This window comes from Solanum dulcamara, chromosome 6, assembly GCF_947179165.1.
Source record: "Solanum dulcamara chromosome 6, daSolDulc1.2, whole genome shotgun sequence".
NCBI classification, from domain to species: domain Eukaryota; kingdom Viridiplantae; phylum Streptophyta; class Magnoliopsida; order Solanales; family Solanaceae; genus Solanum; species Solanum dulcamara.
In genome coordinates this window covers 348239-370582 of record NC_077242.1, presented here as the reverse complement: position 1 = coordinate 370582, position 22344 = coordinate 348239, and the positions used below count along the sequence as shown (strand labels likewise).

At 31.4% G+C, this 22344-nt stretch overlaps 1 protein-coding gene across 1 annotated transcript; it reads right to left on the bottom strand.

The window, feature by feature from the left end:
• Window positions 1–246: 246 nt before the first annotated feature.
• LOC129891915 (SEC14 cytosolic factor) lies at window positions 247–5837 on the bottom strand. Its single transcript, XM_055967398.1, has 11 exons — window positions 5506–5837; window positions 5372–5400; window positions 4084–4167; window positions 3931–3984; window positions 3158–3235; window positions 2933–2986; window positions 2743–2802; window positions 2560–2655; window positions 1500–1601; window positions 1340–1420; window positions 247–805 (listed from the first exon to the last, which is right to left on the bottom strand). Exons 1-11 carry the CDS (start codon window positions 5558–5560, stop codon window positions 485–487), a joined length of 1014 nt encoding a protein of 337 aa, XP_055823373.1. The 5' UTR covers window positions 5561–5837; the 3' UTR covers window positions 247–484.
• Window positions 5838–22344: the final 16507 nt, after the last annotated feature.

Here is a 22344-nt window from a genome sequence, read left to right as displayed (position 1 = left end):
GTCAATTTATGTCACATAAATTGGATGGAGGGAGTATTTTTACCAAGCTTCTTAATATTCTGCTAGGACAAAAAAAAACCATATCAGATGAACATAATACACAGAAAAATATACTAAAGGTTGCTTTGTCCCTTTGTATTTATCATAACTTCATCCTTTACCTCCCTTTCTTTTACAGTCCTTCAACCAGAAGAAAGTTTATTCTATCTTGAGAAGATTCAGAAATCATATAAGCAGCAGTAAAAATCAGATCAAATCAGCGAAATTCGTGTAAAATTCTTCGTGGGAGAATTAACATTTTCGACTATTCATATGATAGTCCACTCCAAGGTAGTGTAAATGAAATGTTACAACTTAGCTTCTATCTAAATCCTGCATCGAGATGATGCAAGCCATATTAGTAGTACAACGCTTACTTAAATCCTCTCGTCATGTAAAAGACGGATTCAGCATAAGCAGTTACCAAGACTACAGCGAATTAGCTTCAATCGCCATTGATCTTTATTTCATGAAATGATTGACAAATTCCGTTTTTCTCCCCAATCCTCTGGAATTCAGATTCTATTGTTTCAGCAATCTTTGCATCATCTGGATCAGGCTCAGGTAAGGTCACGTGGACCGATCCTTCTTTGCTTGGTGCAACAGCCTCTGATGCTAGAGCTTGCTGCTTAGTATAATCATAGAGTTGCTGATGAAAAGCGTGATCAAAGGAGAAACAGTTATCATTTGTACCATTTCTAGAATGTTTAGATGAACCCGAGCCTTCTCTTTTACAAAAGTGTGGTAGCGATGCATAATCCATTATCTGCAAGTTGAGAATTAAGAGTTTTTCAATGCTCTAAGTCAGATAATTCTACTTAGATTAGAAGTCAACTATCGTTTTCCTTAAAAACACGAGGTGTGTTTTATGGGCTCGTTTTATGTGAATAAAGACAGATCCTACAAACTATAAACAATAGTATGAATTCATCTGCAACAGTAAGCCTCTCCTGAAGTGAGAGAATCAAGGGATAAAAAGCAAAAGACTTGAAGAACAGCATCTTACCTTCAATAACTCAAAAAATAAAAAGAGTTGAAGGATCAAAAACATACCTGAAGTATTCTGATTTTCGAGTTTCATACATGAACTATAACCAAATGTTTATCGAAATACACCTCAACTATAAGTTGTTCCCTTTTCCTATCTGAAATATCACCATCGTTCAGGTAGGATAAGGGAACAAATGATAGTTGAGATGTGTTTTGATAAACATTTGGTGATAGTTCGGATAGGAAACTCGAAAAATCAAGATACTTCAAGGGTGTTTTTGACCCTTCACAAAAAAAAAAGACATATTACCTTCAACAGTTCATCTTTGCCTGAGCCGGAGAGCACTTGGATTTTCTTTTTAGTTCTTTCTTGTAAAAGAGGTCTCACAACCTGCTAGTTTGTATAAAGTTAGGCTTTAGGTTAAACTGACTCAACAAGACTCGTGCACAATTATAAGTTATACACAAACCTTCCAGCAGGCTGAGAATATGTATGGAGCATTAACAATGTAATACGTCTCTGTCTTCTCAGGATAATTTAGGTCATCGATGGTAGATATAGCAGTTAAGAGCTACAAGAGCAATAAACAAAATGTCAATATTAAAAAAGATTAATGTGTGCTCAAATAGAAGAACATATTGCTCCATCTTATAATGAATAAATCATTTCAATAATCAATATAAATCAAATGTCTCAATCCCAAAGTAGTTGGAATTCATTTGATTTCAGTAATAAATTATTATTTTTTTACAACAAACTAATAGTTATTTCTTCCTGCCTAAGCCTTTGGTTGATATTTACCTGGCGCCTATGTTGGTGGGAGGTAGCAGATACTCGGTGGAATAATAGAGGTACGCACAAACTGGCCGAGACACCACCATGTTATAGCCACCAGGTATCCAGTGGCGCCACATCCTCATATAAGTATCAACAAGACCAAAAAGACATGGAAAGTGTGCATTGATTCCAAGATATTATACATCTTTTTAAACGACTTATCTCAATGCAATTTTTGTTTATCCAGCTCCCTTTTATCACTTACAATCTCTATTATCGCACCATCTCACATGACCTCTGATCTTATCTTCTGGTTGCTATAACTCCTATTGTTCTCACCCTTGTGACCATTTCCTCATTCATATCCTTCCCGACATCTATATATCTGATGAAGGTTCCTTTCTTTCTCCAGCACCACCAAAAAACTTCTCTTGTGCTCTATTATATGCTTTTTTTTAGGTTGTTTGAGTAATTCCGAAGTTCAAATTTTGTATATAGCAAAAGTTAGTGAATGAACAAATGCACTCAGAAGAGTCCTTTTTACTCTGGAACTTGAAATTAATCTTAATTTGGATAAATTGACAAAATTGAACATCATATCAAACTTTATCAAGAACTAGTGCAGCAAAATAAGTGGATCTATATATCCAGGAAGAATGTTGACTAGAAAAAAGATGATACGGAATAACATAGTAGGATTTGGAAGGAAGGTAAATGAAATATAATTACAATGCCAACAAATAACAAGATACCTTAATTTGGTTTAGCGCAGAAAGCTTTAGACCAGTCATGTCCAAAACCTTAATACAGGTCCCAATATACCGCCCAAATTTCTTTGATGCAGAAGGCTGTAACATGAACATCAGTCAGTCAACATTGCAGGCTGTTTTTGTAGTAATTATCTCCTATTTGAATGAACCTACACAAGGACATACCATTATTACACGGTCGCGGTATTCATTCATTTGGATATGTGATTGAATATAGTAGTGAATCTACAATAGAGAAAAGCAATATGTCAGTACAATTTCAATGCCTGTCTGTAGGAGATAGATGGAAAAAAATAAATTTGAGCAGCTGAATTGACATGTTAACAGGGCTAAAACATCTAAATATGACCCTTACCGATGCTTTGTCATATGTGCTGAGCCCAACTCCAACAGCAACGACGGGAAGACCCTGTACAGATTAAAACCAAGTAAAAACCACAAAATAAGATTATATTGGCCAAGCACAACGCCAAAAGTTGCATAACCCGAATGAGAAGAGAGATAATCGATGATATCTTATACATTCATATCAAAGTAGAGCTAATTGATGATAACTTATACATTCATATCAAAGTATTACCTCTCTTGAATATCCAGACATCCCCACAAGCTGAGTGTCCCTCACTCCTCTGTAAAAATCAGTGGGTACAATTGGCTTCTGCAACAATAAATGACAAATATCAGCCACATAATAAAGGTGGAACCAAGTTCACCTTCATGTCTTTATTATTTTCGACTTAACTAAAGGTTTTCCATTCAAATATTGCAGCTGTGTTTAATTTAAGATCTTTAGGGATTGTTTGGTTAAGAGACAAATTAAGCAGTACGGAGATTTTTATGTGGAGATTACATCTCCTCAAATCCCAACCAAACATAGTGTAAACCTATGCGAAGTTTTTTTTCTTTCTTCTGTTGAAACTGCTATACTAATGCGAAATTTTATGTGGACATTATATCTCCTAAAACCCAAACCAAACAACTCCTGAAGGGTTTTTTTTGTTCAAAAGAATATCTATTCCTTTTCCCATTTGAATTTCAGAAAATCCCCAAGATCAGATGGGAGGAGGAAGCAAACAGAGCCCTACAGATCACATTCCATATAGTTGACTACTTTCTGCGGATGTAGATATGTTGTATATGTAATGCAGTAGAATTATAGCTAACGGCAGATATCGACATGATCAAAGCAGATTATATTGTGTAACACAAGCTGACAATTTATTATGATTTTAACATCTAAGTATATCCCAGAGAATAGATGGAAAACGCAAAATGAAACAAATAAATAACACAAAAGGATCTACAATATCTACAACAACGAGAATGCCGATGCTATGTTAAGAGAAAACTTACCGCAAGTATCTGATCAATCTCATTGTCTATCCTCCAATTTAAACAGTCAACAAGCTGCAAAGCGCTGATTACAGTTAGAAGATTTTCTCTATGCAATATTCATCGTGAAGCAATATTGAGCTTCAAATGTGGATGAAAACTGTATGCACTTACCATCTTGTGTGCTTTAGAGACACTGCCATCCCTAGCTTTAAGAAACCTCACCAGTGTCTCGGCTCGGTACCCCTGATGTACATTCTGCACAAAGTATGAGACACCATATACGTAAGATCATTACATAGTTATAGGTTCATGAAACATCACAAATAAGGATATGAAAAGATAGCCAACTTTCTCTTTACTATCTAACTACCGCACATACCAAAATGCTTAGCTCATCTTATTTTGTTCAGCCACTTCACTGATTTAAGTTTTGAAGCCAAATGTAAAGAAAATTATATTTTTCTAAGTGTTAATGAGCGATCACCTTTCTGTAAAATAGTAATTAAACCCCTTCTGCTACGTGAACTTATAACTTTCTTAGCCATATAAATATAAAAGGAGATGCTGGTCACTCGCAAAGAGTTGATAATCAAGAATCAAACAGAAATCCCATATTCATGAGAACAGTTTTGAAGTATCATATAACCAAAAAAGTTGACCAACTTCAATAATAATAAGAGAGTAAAACACCAATCTTTGGCTAAAAACTTCAATTAGCTACTGGAGCCATCACATTGACCTTTAGCTATGGATATTAGTCTTTGGAGTAACCCGTTGTTTAACAAGGCTCAGCATTCTCCAACTGCATATCATATACATTCTAACATAGGAAAAGGGTGTTTTAATTCAAAAACAATAGATCTACAATAATTTTTAGCTGCATACTTTGACCAATTTTCATTTAGGTGACTTCAGATTCTGCATCAAGATGCTAGCTTTGGACATCCATCTCCGCGAAATACAACCAAACTGCGATAACTTACCTTATTATGTCAAATTGTTGCACCCTAATCCATAATTAGCCACCAAAAGAAAAAAAATGAAGAGAAAAAAAGAGCAAAAAAGAAACAAGGAAAATTTCCATTTGCACCTTCTGTGTCATTTCTCACACCAAGCAGCTGAGTGCAAAACTAAAGCAAATTGGTTGAAATTTGGTCAACATTCCAAAAATTGGGGGTAGGAGATTACCAGGTGGGGAATCGAAACCTCACAACAAGGTGAAAGTTCAAGTAACCAACCAACTAGGTTACTAAGATTCTGAGTTTGTCAAACTTCAAACAAAGAAATCTAGAAATTTTTGACCTGGCATTGACTAACTAACAAGTAATCAACATACAGATATGAGATATCCACAGTTAAATAAACCAAAATCAAGAATCACCAGCAAGTAGCCAGATCAAATCCAGGAACTAATTTTTTTGCAAAATTTTGAAAAAGTTGAGTTAATTAGAAGCAAAACCTGGAAAGTCTTCTGAAGTGGCTCAGCATCTGCAACAACAACAACAACCACAAAAAATGGAGATCCAAACTCAAAAAGCTGAAACTCAAAAGAAATGTACAAGCAAGATCATAATAAGTAGTAAAGATACTAACTTTCATCCATTGAAGTCTGCAACTGCTTTATCATATCTTCAGTTATGCACACCATTCTTGATCCCACTACAAAGTTACCCCAAAAAAATTCAGACCCACTTCCTAAAATTACCAAAAAACCTCAAAATCTGGCTTTTTTCCTGGATTTTGGGTCTAAATAGGAAGAGGGGTTTGTGTATTTTGTGAACAAAAGGAGCTTTTTTTTGTTCTCAATTTCCACCCTTCTCCCTCTTCCTCCTAGGACAGTGGCTCAAGAATTGAAGGTGCTGCTTCATTGTCAGATCTTCTTAAATTTGGACAAAAAAGACAACTTTTTTTTAAAAAAATAAATTAATACTAAGTAGTATTAAAAACTTTAAGCTAAATATGTACTAACGTGATTACCGTCACGAGGTTTTTTTTTTTTGGTTTTTTTTTAATAATTTTGATTGGCGGAATTTTTTAGTAGAATAGTTTTCGTATTCGATATTTCGTATTGAAATTTGACTAATTTATATTCTTATCGAATAAAGTTTCTTCAAGAGTAACGCTCTTAATTTAGAAGTCGAAGTTGCCTACTTTAGATTCATTTAAAGTAAAGAATTTTGGTAAAAAAAAAAAAAAAAGCTCTTCCACGACAACAGCAGACCTTTGATGGTAATATTGTAAGAATAGTTATTATCGTTATTCTTACGAATATTAAGCACGGCTGAAACACTCTGTTTAACTTCTTTTTTTTCCTTTTCTGTGGACGCTATTTTAAGTTCTAACTTAGGAATATTAGTCAATATGTTATACTTTCCTTTTTAATTGATCTAAAAGAAATATTATATTATTTATTTATTTAGAAATAAATTGCTCTCTCTGTTTTCATTTAATTGTCGTATATACAATAGACCCTTGTGGTCGGGCCCTTCCCCGAACCCTGTGTATAGCGGGAGCTTAAGTGCACCGGACTGTCCTTTATACATTAAAAAAAAATTGAAATATTTGTCAATTTAGAAAATTAAAAAAGGATTAATATTTTTTCCTTCAATAATAAATATAAAAATAGTCAAATGTGGTGAGTATTAAATGTGTTAATAGAGGAGAATCAAGGCAAATATTTCACATCATTAATTCTGATTTATTTGAGATTTGAGATTGAGGTGTAGTTAATTGATGAATTGAGTGAAAATAAGTTCCCAATCCAAGTTTATTAAAAGGCATAATATATAAATATACCTTTTAACTTGGTTTCAGCTCATATTTATGCCCTCCAACTTTAGGACTGCAATAGACACTTAAATTTATATAAAGTTGAATAAATAGACACACACGTTCTATATGGCAATTTACGTCCTATTTATATTATGTCACGTAGGACTCATGTGTCTGCTTGTTCAACTTTATACAAGTTTAAGTGTCTACTTGTGCAGATCCAAAGTTGTAGGGCACAAATGTGAAGTGAGGCAATATTAAAGAGCATATTTATGTATAATGTCTTATTAAAATAATATTTTTTTAAGATCAATAACAATAAGAATATCAATATATACCATATAATCTCACAAGTGAGATTTCACAAGAATAAGATTTATGATTATAGGCAGCTTTTATTTCTATCTTTATGGAATATAGATGTTGTTTTTGATAAATTCTCAATAATATTTAACAATTAAAAAAGATTTGAAACTAAACTAATTATTCAGTTTTCATGAATAATTGAGTTCATGTTTCTTTAACAGTGATGTTTTCTTTTTTCTTTTTAAGCAAGCTGTTTACCATAATATTTCAATGTTGATGTCTTTGTTTGAAATCATTTGTTTTCTATTGAAGAATTCTCTCTTTTAACAGTTTCTACATTTTACTTTTGTTGAAATTAATTGCATTGATTTAGGAACACAACCACTTGTCATTGTTTAGCATTAATTCCTTTTCAATGGGGAAAAAAATAATAATACTTCTTTCATATTTATTTTAAATTTATGTAACGGTATTTCACTGGGTGGTGTTGTTATTGTTATGTAATGATATTTAATTAAGCTTCAAAAAGAAAGAACGTATTTTTAATTTGTTGATCTTAATATAAAAATATATAATTAAAGATAAAATAAGAAACTTAAAATAAATTGTTTTTAAATATAAAATATTATCATTTATTTAACAGAATAATAAGAAAATAGTGTTATAAAAAATGCTAAAAAAATGTAGATTCTTGGTGCTAGACTTTATTATTGTGTTTTGTTTATTGACTAGTTCTTTTTATTAATCAATTTAAAAACCAGCAAGGAATATCATCCCCATTAGTCTACATAACTTATTTTAAAATTTGTCAACGTACAATTTCTAGTCATTTAATGTACTTTGGCAAGATGGGGCAATTAGGACTATAATTAATTAAAGTGGCCTACCTCTTTTAAAATTAGGAGCCGGAAGGGTGCACATCGAGTTAGATAAAGCAAGGAAGGTTTTATCGAGTCCGTTCGTTAACGCCCTTATTATAGTTTAGATTAGATATATGATTTGTTGGGAGCGTCATTCTTGAATGGACTATGCAGTGGACGATTCAAATTTAATCGACTCCAGACACCAAATGAAAAATTAAAAAAAAAAGAAGAAGTTATATGATTTGTATTTAAGTTTAATTCGATTATATTATTAACTAAATTAAGTAAAAAAAAGAATATAAATCCCAAGTGAAGAAAAGGACGTATTTCCTTATGTTTGAAGTAAGATTTTTCATTTTTTCACTAGATGTTCCAGATCTGTTTTGGTACTCGACTAATATTGATTAGCTTTAGAAAAAATAAAACACTATTTATTCAAGAAGATTCTATTTATAAAGCTCGAATTGGATTTATTTATTTACTTTATTAATTTATTATTAGAAAATTACTAATTTTTAACTAAAATTTCGACATACATCCCAAGGGGATTTAGAATGTGGGCAACAATTATTTTTATGATTTTTTCATCAATAATTCTTTAAATAAATCAAATTCGAATAAGACTTTAGTTGAAAATTAGCAATTTTTTTAATAACGAATGATCGTTAAATTTATCAAATGAGAAAGATAATTTAAAAATCATCTATAGAGCTGATGCAAACAGATTGAAGGGTGACACATAAACACGTCTTCATGTGACTTTATTGTGTATTATGACAAAAATAAATAACAACTCCTAGTGTCCCAACAAACACAAAATCTAATACCTAAAATACTAGCTCCATTAATAGAAAATAATGACATAATAATGTTTGGTGATTTTTTTTTATTTTCCTAAATTTTTCGGCTAGAGTTATTTCGTATATGAGCTGATAAAAAATAGTTGATGATCAATAAAAAATAGTTGAGATATGCGAAGCTAACACAACGTTAATATGGAGGAATCTTAATAGCTTCGTTGATTGGCTATCTGAATTTTCATTTTGTTGGTGGTGAGGGTTCGTTTCCTACTTTATAATTTCCTCCCCATTTTCCCTTCCCCTATACCCAATAATAAAAAATAACGAATGCTATTATTATATATACACTATTCAATCTCCTTATAACGATATTGTTTGCTTGGCTTTTTTTTTGATAAGTTATAGCTAAATATTCGATTGTTATAATAAAATATTATTATCAAAGATATTATATAGAGATCTGAACTTTAGAAAAATAATACAATAATATATTCAATATAATCTCAAAGATTAAGTCTACAATTTTTTGATGAACCCTCAACTTGAGTAAACATATTAAAAATTAAGTATTTTGATTATAGAAATTCATTGGTCATAAATAGATAGATGTAGTGGTAATAGTAAATGAATATTAACGGTGTCATCAAATAGTTGGTGTACAAAATTGATGATCAAACAGAAAGGAAAGCCACCTTGACTTAAATGGAATTTGGTAAAGAAATTAAAAGGGCTACAACCTTTGATCTAAACATCTTAACATCCTTTTTTTTTTTTGAATTTGGATAACTCAAAGGGAAATTTGTGGTCAACCACTAAGTATTACTCTATAATCTAAAAATGTCCCAATTACTTAATTACACTTACCTTTTCTTTTATGAAAATAAGTTTTAGTTTAAAGGGAAGTAGTAAAAAAATGATAAAGTTATTTTTTATGATAGGCAAGTTATGAGGTTCGAGTCATTCAATTAACTATTGATATTTATGTAAAGATAAGCTATATATGTATTACATCATCTTAAAGTGCATGTAATTTTTTTCGAACTTGCGTGAATATAAAGTGTTTTATGCATAAAGTTATATTTATTTAATACATAACTTCAATTTATTTAGAAAAAGAATTCTTGTTAGGAACGTTGTCTTCAGAAATGGCCTGTTAGTGAGTAAGAAACAAAAAGAAGAAGAAGAATAATATATTCCTTGATCAATCTCTCGCTTTTCAATTTTCTTTTTCATGTGGGACGAACATAATACTAAAGGATGTGATGCAATGGATGAGATTGTTCCTTTCTTAATTAAAAGTTTCAGGTTCGAGTTCTGGATATTAAATTTTTTTTTATAGGGAGTGTTACCCCCCCCCCCCCCTCGAATGGGGCCTTACTTGATGCAAATCTAAATTAGTCAGACTCCAATACGGATATCAAACACCGAGTTGAAAAAAAAATATAGCTTGTCATGAACTAAATTCTAGGATATATGTCAATTACATTGTGATTTATCATTTTAGTGGAATCTCTTTTATATTATATTTATAAAAGCCAAAAAATATCAACAAAGTTCCAAGAGAATAATTCTTCACCATGTTGGACAAATTTTTCATATATACCACGAATAAGAAGAACCAAAAAAGATTTAATTCCTTTATAAATTTTTAATTTACGAGCATATATCACTAAGTTTGGATATTATTAGTAATTTATCATGGTCTTGATCATCATTAATACTTAGATAATACTTAGCAATAATAAAATAACTAATTATGAATAATAATTCTAATTGTCTTAATAATAGGGCATATAGACTTAACAATATTAGTTTTTTTCAATTAATTTGGTTAATCTTCTTTTTCTTAAAAAAAGAAATTAATGTCCTGAACATTTAGACAAATCAATCCACTAATAGATTTGCAAATTTTTTTTGAAGCCGTTCTTTTGATAAATTCCATAGATAGTGGTGGAGTGGAATATGCATACTATCAAGAAAATAAAATTATATTTCCTTCGTTTCAAATTATTCGTCGTGTTTCTCTTTTACATATTTTTTAAGAAAACATTAATTTAGACGAGTTTTGACTAATTTACCCTTCAATTTCGGTTCTATAATTTTAAAAACAAACTCAAAATATAAATAATTTGAGATAATTATTTTTAAGTTATGAGTAGACGTTACTCACTTTCAAGAATAATATATATTATAGTCAAGCTAACTCAGAGTGAATAATATATATTATAGTCAAGACAACTCAGAGAATAAGAATACCCAAAAAAAAAAAACCACATAACAAATATACTGAAAATTACAAGCCATTCAATAAATTTGATTTGATGCGAGCCTGTCATTAACTAAATAAAATTATTTTTGAATTAATAATACATATGTTTTTCCTACAAATTAGGCAACCGCTCAGAAATAGTTTAGGTTTGAACTAAAGTTATTGAGTTCAAATGTATTCATACTTTCTATGCTAGTACTGTCTCTATTTCAAGACCTAACAATAATGAAGAAAATCCTAATAAAAAGTGACTCTCTACCTAATATGTAATACGGATTTAGATTAGTCAAACAAATAAAGTTGGAATATCGAAGAATTACTGAGAAAATAAGCATAATATTAGGTGATATCTTTAAATTTGGCACATATGTTTTGTTGGTGAAATTATAAGATTACAAATTACAATTGAAAAATAAAATGAAGAAATTAACTTCACTTCTTGGCTGAGGCGCGGATATCTCGCTCTCTTTAAGGAGATTCAAGCCCACTGCAGTAAATCTTTTCACTGGTCCAGCAGTAGTCCTCTTGACTTGTCCCCTCCAGGATACAACAGCCTTATCACAAAAATGTAACTCAACAAACTCTGGACAAGAGTTGAGTTTAAAGCTCTTCACAAAGAATACCTCCCTTCAACTAATAAGAACTCTCTTTTTTATATAAACTTAACTCTCTCAATTTTTTCTTATCATTTTCTTCCATTTCAAAACAAAGAAGACCTCTCTATTTATAGGAGAGAAAATCATTCAAAGATGAAAAAATAATAGAATGCCATCATTATCATCATTTAGTGTACCATTATGATTTAGTGCACCATTATGATTTAGTGCACCACTTATTAGTGATAATTAGATTAAAAATACATAATAATATGATTTAGTGCACCACTTATTAGTGATAATTAGATTAAAAATACATAATGGAATGATTTAGTCTTGCACTAAATAAAGATGATAATGAAAGACATTTTTATGCACTAAAGAAAGAATAATAAAGATGACATTAAATGTCATCAATGGACAATTGCTAAAATTGCAATTTAATAAAATGTTAAAATGTTCACACACTAACAATCCCCCACTCATTTTAATATTGTATAAGAGAGTTTATCAGCTGAAGGAAGATTACTATACATAATGAAGGTGTGCTCTGCATTGAACCTCCACTTAGTGAAACAATAACTTTTACTCCAGAGTCGTAGTGGTCTCAGACTTGAACTATGACTGCTTAAGGGACATAAAATATTACTGCTCACACATAATAATCAAGGTATTATCACGAGCTTTATAAGCCAGCACATTACGGCCTTGTGCTATCCCGATTTTATGAGTGCTTTTGAGAATAAGCCTAATTCTCATAGGAAGCGGCCTACTTCCATACTCACATAGGTGAAATCTGTCGAAAGTGCTCCTGTAAATTTAACACTCCACCCATACGGGCTACAGATTTTCATTAAGAGTTTTTTTTTTTTTAAACTCAACCTCCACAATTTACTACAGGAAACAATGCACTCACATCATATGGAGGGAATAAAAATAGTGCATTTTTTTCACAACAAGTCATCATATGATTCGTTTTTCCCATTGAACCTGGTTATAGGATCTCTAGTCTCCAAGTTGGGTTTCCTCATATATGACTCATGGATTTATAGGCTTCAATCCCATCCCCTTCGATGTGCTCCAGACCTTTTCTCTTGTTAAGGCCTTAGTAAGAGGATCTGCAAGATTTTCACAAGATTTGACATAATCAACATTAATGGTACCACTTGTCAAATATGATCTTACATTACTGTGTTTCCTCCTTATAGGTCTGGATTTACCGTTGTAATAACGATTTTGAACTCTACCAATTGCTGCAGTGCTATCACAATGAATTAAAATTGGAGGAATTGGTTTTTCAAAATAAGGTATTTGAAATAATAAATCTCTTAACCAATTCGCTTCCTCACTAGCTGAAGCTAAAGCAATTAGTTCAGCCTCCATGGTAGAGTTAGCAATTATAGTTTGTTTTTTTGATTTCCAACAAACAGCACCACCACCCAATGTAAAAATGTAACCAGTGGTAGAACAGGAATCACCTGCTAGAGTGTTCCAATCTGCATCAGAAAAGCCTTCAAGTACAGCAGGATATTTTTTATAGAACAAACCACAAGTTTTTGTTCCAATTAAATATCTCATAACTCTTGTTATAGCATGCCAATGTTCATTACCTGGCTTGCTAGTAAACCTGCTAAGTACTCCTACTGCATATGCAATATCAGGCCTAGTGCAATCAGTCACATATCTCAAACTTCCAATTACGCTAGCATATTCCTTTTGATTTATCACATCAATTTCACTTTGAACAGGAAACGAGTGTACACTTGAATCAAAAGGAGTTAAAACATGCTTGCAATCAAGAAAGTTATATTTTTTTAAAATTTTCTCAACATAATGTGACTGGTCAAGGAAAATTCCATCACATGTTCTAGTAATTTTTATTCCCAGAATAAAATTTGCCTCACCAAGATCTTTCATATCAAAATGGCTTCTAAGAATGTTCTTAGTATTATCAATAACATTCATATTCGAGCCAAAGATCAATAAATCATCAACATATAGGCAAATAATAACATGTGTATTATTCCAAGACTTATGATATATGCACTTATCACACTCATTTGTTTTAAAATCATTTTCAATCATGCAGGAATCAAACTTTTCATGCCATTGCTTTGGTGCCTGTTTCAAGCCATATAGGGATTTAGTAAGTTTACATACTTTGCTTTCTTGGCCTGCTTCAACAAAACCTTCAGGTTGTTCCATATAAATTTCTTCATTAAGTTCTCCATTTAAAAAAGCAGTTTTTACATCCATTTGATGAATATGCAAATCAAAAATTGCAGCCATAGCAATTAAAAGTCTAATGGATGTAATTCTTGTAACCGGAGAAAAAGTATCAAAAAACTTTAGGCCTTCTAGTTGCTTAAACCCTTTAGCAACTAGTCTAGCCTTATATTTATCGATTGATCCATCTGGTTTTAACTTTTTTCGTAAGACCCATTTGCAACCAATTGTATTACAACCTGGTGGTAAATCAACTAACTTCCAAGTTTTATTAGAAATTAGTGATTCCATTTCATCATTTACAGCCTCTTTCCAAAAAATAGAATCATACGAAGATAAAGCTTCTTGTAAAGTGAAAGGGTCATCTCCAACATTAAAAACATAAAAATCAGGCCCAAAATCTTTTTCTACTCTAGCTTTTTTACTTCTTCTTAACTCAAAATCATCAATTTCTTTATTTTTTAAAATGGAAGAAGAAGAACTAGGTAGTGATAAAATATTTTGTTCAATTCTTTGACCCCCACTATTTTTAGAATCAAAAGGAAATTTATTTTCATGAAAAATAGCATCACCTGATTCTATTACAATATTATCTTCAAGATTAAAAAATCTATAGGCTGTACTATTTGAAGCATAACCAAGAAAAGCACAAGTAGTAACTTTCTTACCCAATTTTGTAACTTTGAAATCCATTAGCCTCACAAAGGCTAGACAACCCCAAACTCTTAGATATCCCAATTTTGGCTTATGACCTTTCCACAACTCAAAAGGTGTTAGTTTAGTCTTTTTATGAGGCACTCGATTTAACACATAACACGCAGTCAAAATAGCTTCACCCCAAAAATTCAAAGGTGCATTTGACTCAATAAGCATGGCATTAGTCAATTCAACCAAAGTTCTATTTTTCCTTTCCGCTACACCATTAGATGAAGGTGAATAAGGAGGAGTAGTTTCATGAATTATTCCCAATGATTTAACAAAAGAATTAAACTCATTTGACTCATATTCACGACCTCTATCACTTCTAATTCTTTTTATTTTCTTCCCAAACTGATTTTCAACCTCATGGAGAAAAAATTTAAAATTTTTAAAAGCATCACTTTTATTTTTCATTAAGTAAACATATGTAAACTTAGAAAAATCATCAATGAAAGTGATAAAATATCTATTTCCTCCACGAGTTAAAATTCCTCCAAGTTCACAAATATCAGTGTGAACTAATTCTAATAAATCAGTTTTTCTTTCAACTTTAAAATAAGGCCTTTTAGTGATTTTTGCTTTACTACAAGCTTCACACTTTTCAAAATTCTTTTTAATCACTGGGATTAATCCTAAATTACTCATGATTCCAACATAACGATCATTAATATGACACAAACGAGCATGCCAAAAATTAGTAGAAGAAAGCATGTAAACAGAAGTAGAAATTTTATTCATTTCAACATTCAGTTTAAACATCCCATCACAAGCATACCCCTTTCCCACAAAAATACCTTTTTTCACAATTACATATTGATCAGATTCAATAATTTGTTTAAAGCCTGCTTTATTAAGAAGAAAACTAGACATCAAGTTTTTTCTCATGGAAGGAGTATAAAGTACATCTTTCAAAGTTAATATCCTTCCAGAGGTAAAACACAATTCGACATCTCCCGTTCCAAGCACTTGAGTAGTATGAGAATCACCGAGCATGATGGTTTTGGGCTCTCCAAAAGGAGTATATTTTTTAAACCAATCTTTGTCATAACAGACATGACGGTTTGCACCAGAATCAGCCCACCATCCATCAACATTCTCAACCATGTTTATGTCTGTAATCATTGCCACAAAAGGTTCTTCGGTAACGTTTGCCTGAGGTATAGGACCACGTTTCCGGTATCTGCAAAATCGAGCAATATGCCCACTCTTGCCACAGACAAAGCACGGTCCTTTATCATAAACTTGTTGATTTTGTGCTTGGCTATTTTCACCATTATTTTTCTTGGGAAGTCTACCATTATTTTTCTTGAACTTTTTCTTCTTAGGCTTCAAAGAGGTATTTTTGTTAGATTCAGGAGTAATATATTTTGAAGTAACTAAATTTACCTTCGTTGTGATGTTGCTCTCTTCATTTTGTAAAAGTGCATCTTGGCCCCTTGCCTCCTCTTCCATGCGGATTTTCATGATCAAAGTCTCAAGAGAGGTTTCCTTTTGTTTGTGGCGCATAGTTTTTTGAAACTCCTTCCATGAAGGTGGAAGTTTGTCTATTATGCCACAAACAATAAGGTTGTCTCCAATTTTGACTTCCTCGGACCTGAGCTCTCCAACGATCATTATAAAATCTTGAGCTTGGTCTATCACTGATTTATCATCCACCATTTGGAAACGAAAAAATCGACTAGCAGCATATTTTTTCGCTCCAGCTTCTTCGGTATCATATTTACTCTGCAATGCTTTCCATATTTTCTTTGCACTAGAGTAAGTTCTATCATAATAATCATAAAAATTATCAGATAGACAATTCAGAATATAATACCGACACTTGTAGGAATCATTATTGTACTTTTCCACTTTCTCTTGATGAGAAATAAGTTCATCATTATCCATGGAGAGGATGTCAACTTTATTAAGATTTTTTTGAGTTAACACATATGAAACATTGAGAAGACTTAAGTAGAAAAGTACTTTACCCTTCCATCTCTTGAAATGATTACCATTAAACCGAAATGGTTTGTTTAGATCTCCCATCTTGATATCCGCGGATTTTTCAATTGTAGCCATATTGAATCTCCTTAAAAATTGTTGGTGAAATTATAAGATTACAAATTACAATTGAAAAATAAAATGAAGAAATTAACTTCACTTCTTGGCTGAGGCGCGGATATCTCGCTCTCTTTAAGGAGATTCAAGCCCACTGCAGTAAATCTTTTCACTGGTCCAGCAGTAGTCCTCTTGACTTGTCCCCTCCAGGATACAACAGCCTTATCACAAAAATGTAACTCAACAAACTCTGGACAAGAGTTGAGTTTAAAGCTCTTCACAAAGAATACCTCCCTTCAACTAATAAGAACTCTCTTTTTTATATAAACTTAACTCTCTCAATTTTTTCTTATCATTTTCTTCCATTTCAAAACAAAGAAGACCTCTCTATTTATAGGAGAGAAAATCATTCAAAGATGAAAAAATAATAGAATGCCATCATTATCATCATTTAGTGTACCATTATGATTTAGTGCACCATTATGATTTAGTGCACCACTTATTAGTGATAATTAGATTAAAAATACATAATAATATGATTTAGTGCACCACTTATTAGTGATAATTAGATTAAAAATACATAATGGAATGATTTAGTCTTGCACTAAATAAAGATGATAATGAAAGACATTTTTATGCACTAAAGAAAGAATAATAAAGATGACATTAAATGTCATCAATGAACAATTGCTAAAATTGCAATTTAATAAAATATTAAAATGTTCACACACTAACATGTTTTATGGTCGATTCCATTTAGAAACTTCTAGCAAAAGATGAAGTATTTGCCAATCCGTTACAGGACTCTAGCGAAAGATGAAGAATATTTGCTAAACTGTTACAACTTTTTTAGTGCTTGATAGCAAGGAATTAGTTTTGTATCACTAACACTTCCTCCGTTTCATATTAATTGTTCATATTATTAAAAATAATTATTCTAATTATTTATTAATTTAAAAAGTCAATATAAAATTAATTATATCTTTTCTATTTTACTCTTAAAATTAACTTCTTTTGAAAGTGTAAAGTTGAAAAAAAATTAATTTATAATTTTTAAGGGGTGTGGACAATTAATATGGGAAGGAGAAATAAGTAATATATGCACTAGAACCAAATAAAATCGACTTTTACCAATAGAGGAATTAAAGCATGAAAGTAGATATAGACAGACCTAATAAAGTAAAGTATACTATAATTATCTTAAAATGCAATGTTTTTTTTATGACTAAGATTAACTTTATTTGAATAAGATGAGCACCAAAAGGCTAGGAATCCTTTATATTGTGAGGTGAAGACAAATGTAGACAAGATTTAAGACTAAATATAACATTATGATAAAAGAGTGCACACATGAAGTAGTTATTCCTTCAAAGCAAATTGTTTTTTTATGGCAAATTGTTAAAAGTTTAGTTTTGCAGGGAGAATCTTGACATGTGTGTTTGGCAGACACATGCCCATGCCAGAAACTTCCCTTTTTTTTCCTTAAATCAATTAACACCATTTTAGGTGAGGAGGAAATGATATTTAATGACCGGTCTTAAAGTATGATTTTTACTAGCAAATTCATCATATTTTATATATATCAATTAAAAAAAGAAGCTAATCTTACGATATTAAAATGTAGATTTTCGATGGGATCGATTAAAAATTTGGTTCGTCGGAAATATTTTCAAACTTAACGAACTGATTTTCAATAGAACATCAATCAAAAATTTACATTTTTTTAGTATTACTTATAATGTGATTTTCCATTGAAGGGGCCTTCTAAACACGTCTTAACTACATATGACTAATTACAATTTGAATAAAAATGAATGATCTTATAAAAATCTCAAGTCACTATCTAAACACGTCAGTTTCTGATAAAAAAAAATTAAGAGAAATTCGTTAAAAATATAGAATTTTCGATAAACCACTCTAAAAAATTCACATATTTCTAATAATAAATATATTGTACGTAATTAATTTTCGAGTCGTACGTGTTATTATTATAGATCTCTTTATATATGAAAAGGACTAGTTAACAAATTATATCTACGATGGATCATAAAGCTAGTTTCTGTTATGTCAAGTCTTGTCCACTAGCTATAAATTAATGTCACGCAATATGCCAAGTACTAATATTAATTTTTTGGGGTTCCAATTTAATAGGCCCACGATTAATTATATTAAAGTTTAACTATTACACCTTCAAGATTTCTACATCACACTACTAATAATTACATTTGTTATTTCATAAATAGTGAGAACACAACTTTATATAGCTTTCAATAGAGAATAATGATGTGTTGACCCCATAGATTAGTGGGACTTTAATAAGTTACATATCTACTTATATGTGCATTCTTTCATGAACATCTTTAACACGGAATAAAGAAGGAGAATTACGATAAATTAATAGTCAATATAAAAATAATAAAACAATATGATGAATCCTCTCGATACAAAAATGAATCTCACTGAATACAAATTATATTCACCTAATTGATTTGTAAACAACAAATTTTCGAGCCGAGAAAAATAAATAATCAAGACCGGAAAATTGGAGTAACAAAGTGTAATATTTGATTTCAAAATATGATGCGGTTACAATCTCTATAATAATCCTCTGATTCTTCAAATAATATGAAACACGTTGAACTTGAATTTGATTTAGAGTCAAGGGCTTGAATAGCTTGATCTTGAATCTTCGTTTTTGAATTTGGATTTGAATTATTCGTCACGAACACTTGTATGGTTATGACGAACAGTAAAGATGAACAAGTAACTTGATCTTGATCTTCTTCTTCGTTCTTGATCTTGAACTTGAATTTGATTGCTTGAACTTTGTAGCTTTGTAGAGAATTTGCGGTCTTTGATCCACGAGCTCTCTTCTTGCTTCCTGTTCTTTCAAAAAAAAACCTCTCAGAATAATGAGGACCCCTATTTATAGTTGTAGGGAGTGGTATGAGGGTGTGATTTGATTGGTTGGTTTGAACTGACCAATCAGATTTCTTTGTTGAAGAGTTTTAATTTGATTGGTCAGAACATGTCACATGGACACGTGGCATTATTTTAGTGGCTCATTTAATTTGACTTAGATTGCCACATAACTCTGACATGTGGCATGATTTTAGTGGCTTATTTAATTTGACTTGGATTGCCACCTAACTTTGACATGTGGCATGATTTTAGTGGCTTATTTAATTTGACTTGGATTGCCACCTAACTTTGGCACATGACATAATTCTAGTGGCTTATTTAATTTGACTTGGATTGCCACCTAACTTTGACATGTGGCATGATTTTGGGCCTCTAAGATGAGATGATATTGGGCTTAATAAAGTGGAGTCATCTTTATAGCCCAAATCAATGGATTTAGGTTTTTAATTAAATTCACATTTATTGGGCTTAAATAATCGACCCAATTTTATTAATCCAAAATATTTATTTGGACTAATATATCTTGAATTTAATATAAATTGAACCATTCTACAAATTTATATTTAATAAATTGTAAATGATTACAAATGCCCCCTACTTCAAGTCTTGTCGAGATATTTTATCTTTTGAAGACTAGGCTTGAAGTATTACTTGTAGGATAATGACATGCCATTTATTTTGAGATGTACCATGAATTCATACTATATTGATACACATCTTCATCATTGTTGGAGTAGGAATGTAGAAAATTAGTTATATCCAATGAGGATTAGGAAAGAGAAGAAAAAAAAATTGATTTTTTTTTTACTTTTTTTTTCACTTTTTTTTTTTTTTTGGTGTTTACTTGTCATGCAAGATTCCACCACTAATTGGAATCCGATTAGGAGTCAATTTTGTAGAAGCCTAATTCAAGTTTGAATCTAATTATAATAGGTGCTAATAAACCTTTATAAATAGATGTCTGATCTTCATTGTTTTGCAGCAATGTGGCTTGATGATCAGCGCCGTGGTACTTTCTTCTTTCTTTTCTTTGATTTTCAACAACCTTTTCCTCATCTTGACATGTTTGTTGTAGAAAATTCATATCTTATCGTAGATACGTAAGAATCATGAACGGTGTGATTTTCTAGAAACTAGACTTCTCAATTTACAACATATCCAAAATTGAAAATTTAATACTTTCATGACCGTTCTAGATAATTTATTTATTTATTTTTTTCACGTTTTTTTTTTCACGTTTTTTTTTTTTTTTTGCAAATGCCTACCCTTTAGTCTGTTTTCCAAATCCAATTAGAATTCTGAAAGGACACACTCCTTTTAGAATATGGATAGCCCAATTTTTTACAATTTCACATCCAATTAGGATTTGAAGAGAATAAATTTGTATCATTTTACTAGAGTTCTACCCAAAAAGTAATTACAATTACTTTAGAAAAAGGACTCTCTCACCATCACTACTTGTCTATAAATAGACTCTCTCCTTCTATTTATTTTCATCATTGGTATTGATGGTTTTGATACTCCTTTTTGCATATCCTCTTGAGTTCATCAACATATGAGGTACATTTATATATATATATATATATATATATATATTATTTTTATTATTTCATTTTTTTTTTTTTTTTTTTTTGCAAATGAAAATATTACTTCATATGCAATAAACTTTTATTCTATTGGTCCAAGTCAAAGACTTTACACCGTCTGAGACAAAGACTTTACATGATTTGTGGGAAAGAAAAGGCATTCCATAGTCCGAGCTAAAGACTTTACACCGTCTAAGGCAAAGACTTTACATGATTTGTGGGAAAGAAAAGGCATTCCATAGTCCGAGCTAAAGACTTTACACCGTCTAAGGCAAAGACTTTACATGATTTGTGGGAAAGAAAAGGCATTCCATAGTCCGAGCTAAAGACTTTACACCGTCTAAGGCAAAGACTTTACATGATTTGTGGGAAAGAAAAAAGCATTCCATAGTCCGAGCTAAAGACTTTACACCGTCTAAGGCAAAGACTTTACATGATTTGTGGCAAAGAAAAGGCATTCCATAGTCTGAGCTAAAGACTTTACACCGTCTAAGGCAAAGACTTTACATGATTTGTGGCAAAGACTTTACACCATCTGAGTCAGAGGCATTCCATAGTCCGAGCTAAAGACTTTACACCGTCTAAGGCAAAGACTTTACATGATTTATGGCAAAGAAAAGGCATTCCATAGTCTGAGCTAAAGACTTTACACCGTCTAAGGCAAAGACTTTACATGATTTGTGGCAAAGACTTTACACCATCTGAGTCAGAGGCATTCCATAGTCCGAGCTAAAGACTTTACACCGTCTAAGGCAAAGACTTTACATGATTTATGACAAAGACTTTACACCGTCTGAGTCAGAGGCATTTCATAGTCCAAGCTAAAGACTTTACACCGTCTAAGGCAAAGACTTTACATGATTTGTGGCAAAAACTTTACACCGTCTGAGTCAGAGGCATTTCATAGTCCAAGCTAAAGACTTTACACCGTCTGAGGCAAAAACTTTACATGATTTGTGTCAAAGACTTTACACCATCTGAATTAGGCATAGGCCTTTCTCAAAGAATATAGTCGTTCGTTATCAAGATGCATGACCATGATTATTGAATTACTAATTTATGAGCTAACAAAACATATATATATAATTATTAATTTTTTTAATTTTTTTTTCTTGCAGATTGAATCATGGTTTACTTTAGAGATTTAACTTCTCCTTCTTCAGAGTTGCGATACCTTGTGATATCAAATCATAAAGACAGTGAGGTAGAGACCAAACTGCTTGTAAGTACGCCCTTAGCTGGCCAATATGCTGCTCCATGGCCATCTTTGGGGGAACTTCCTGGTTTAGAGGATTGGACTCTTGAATATAACAGCCGTCCTCCTAAGACGTGGATACTTTGTACTCCTAATCA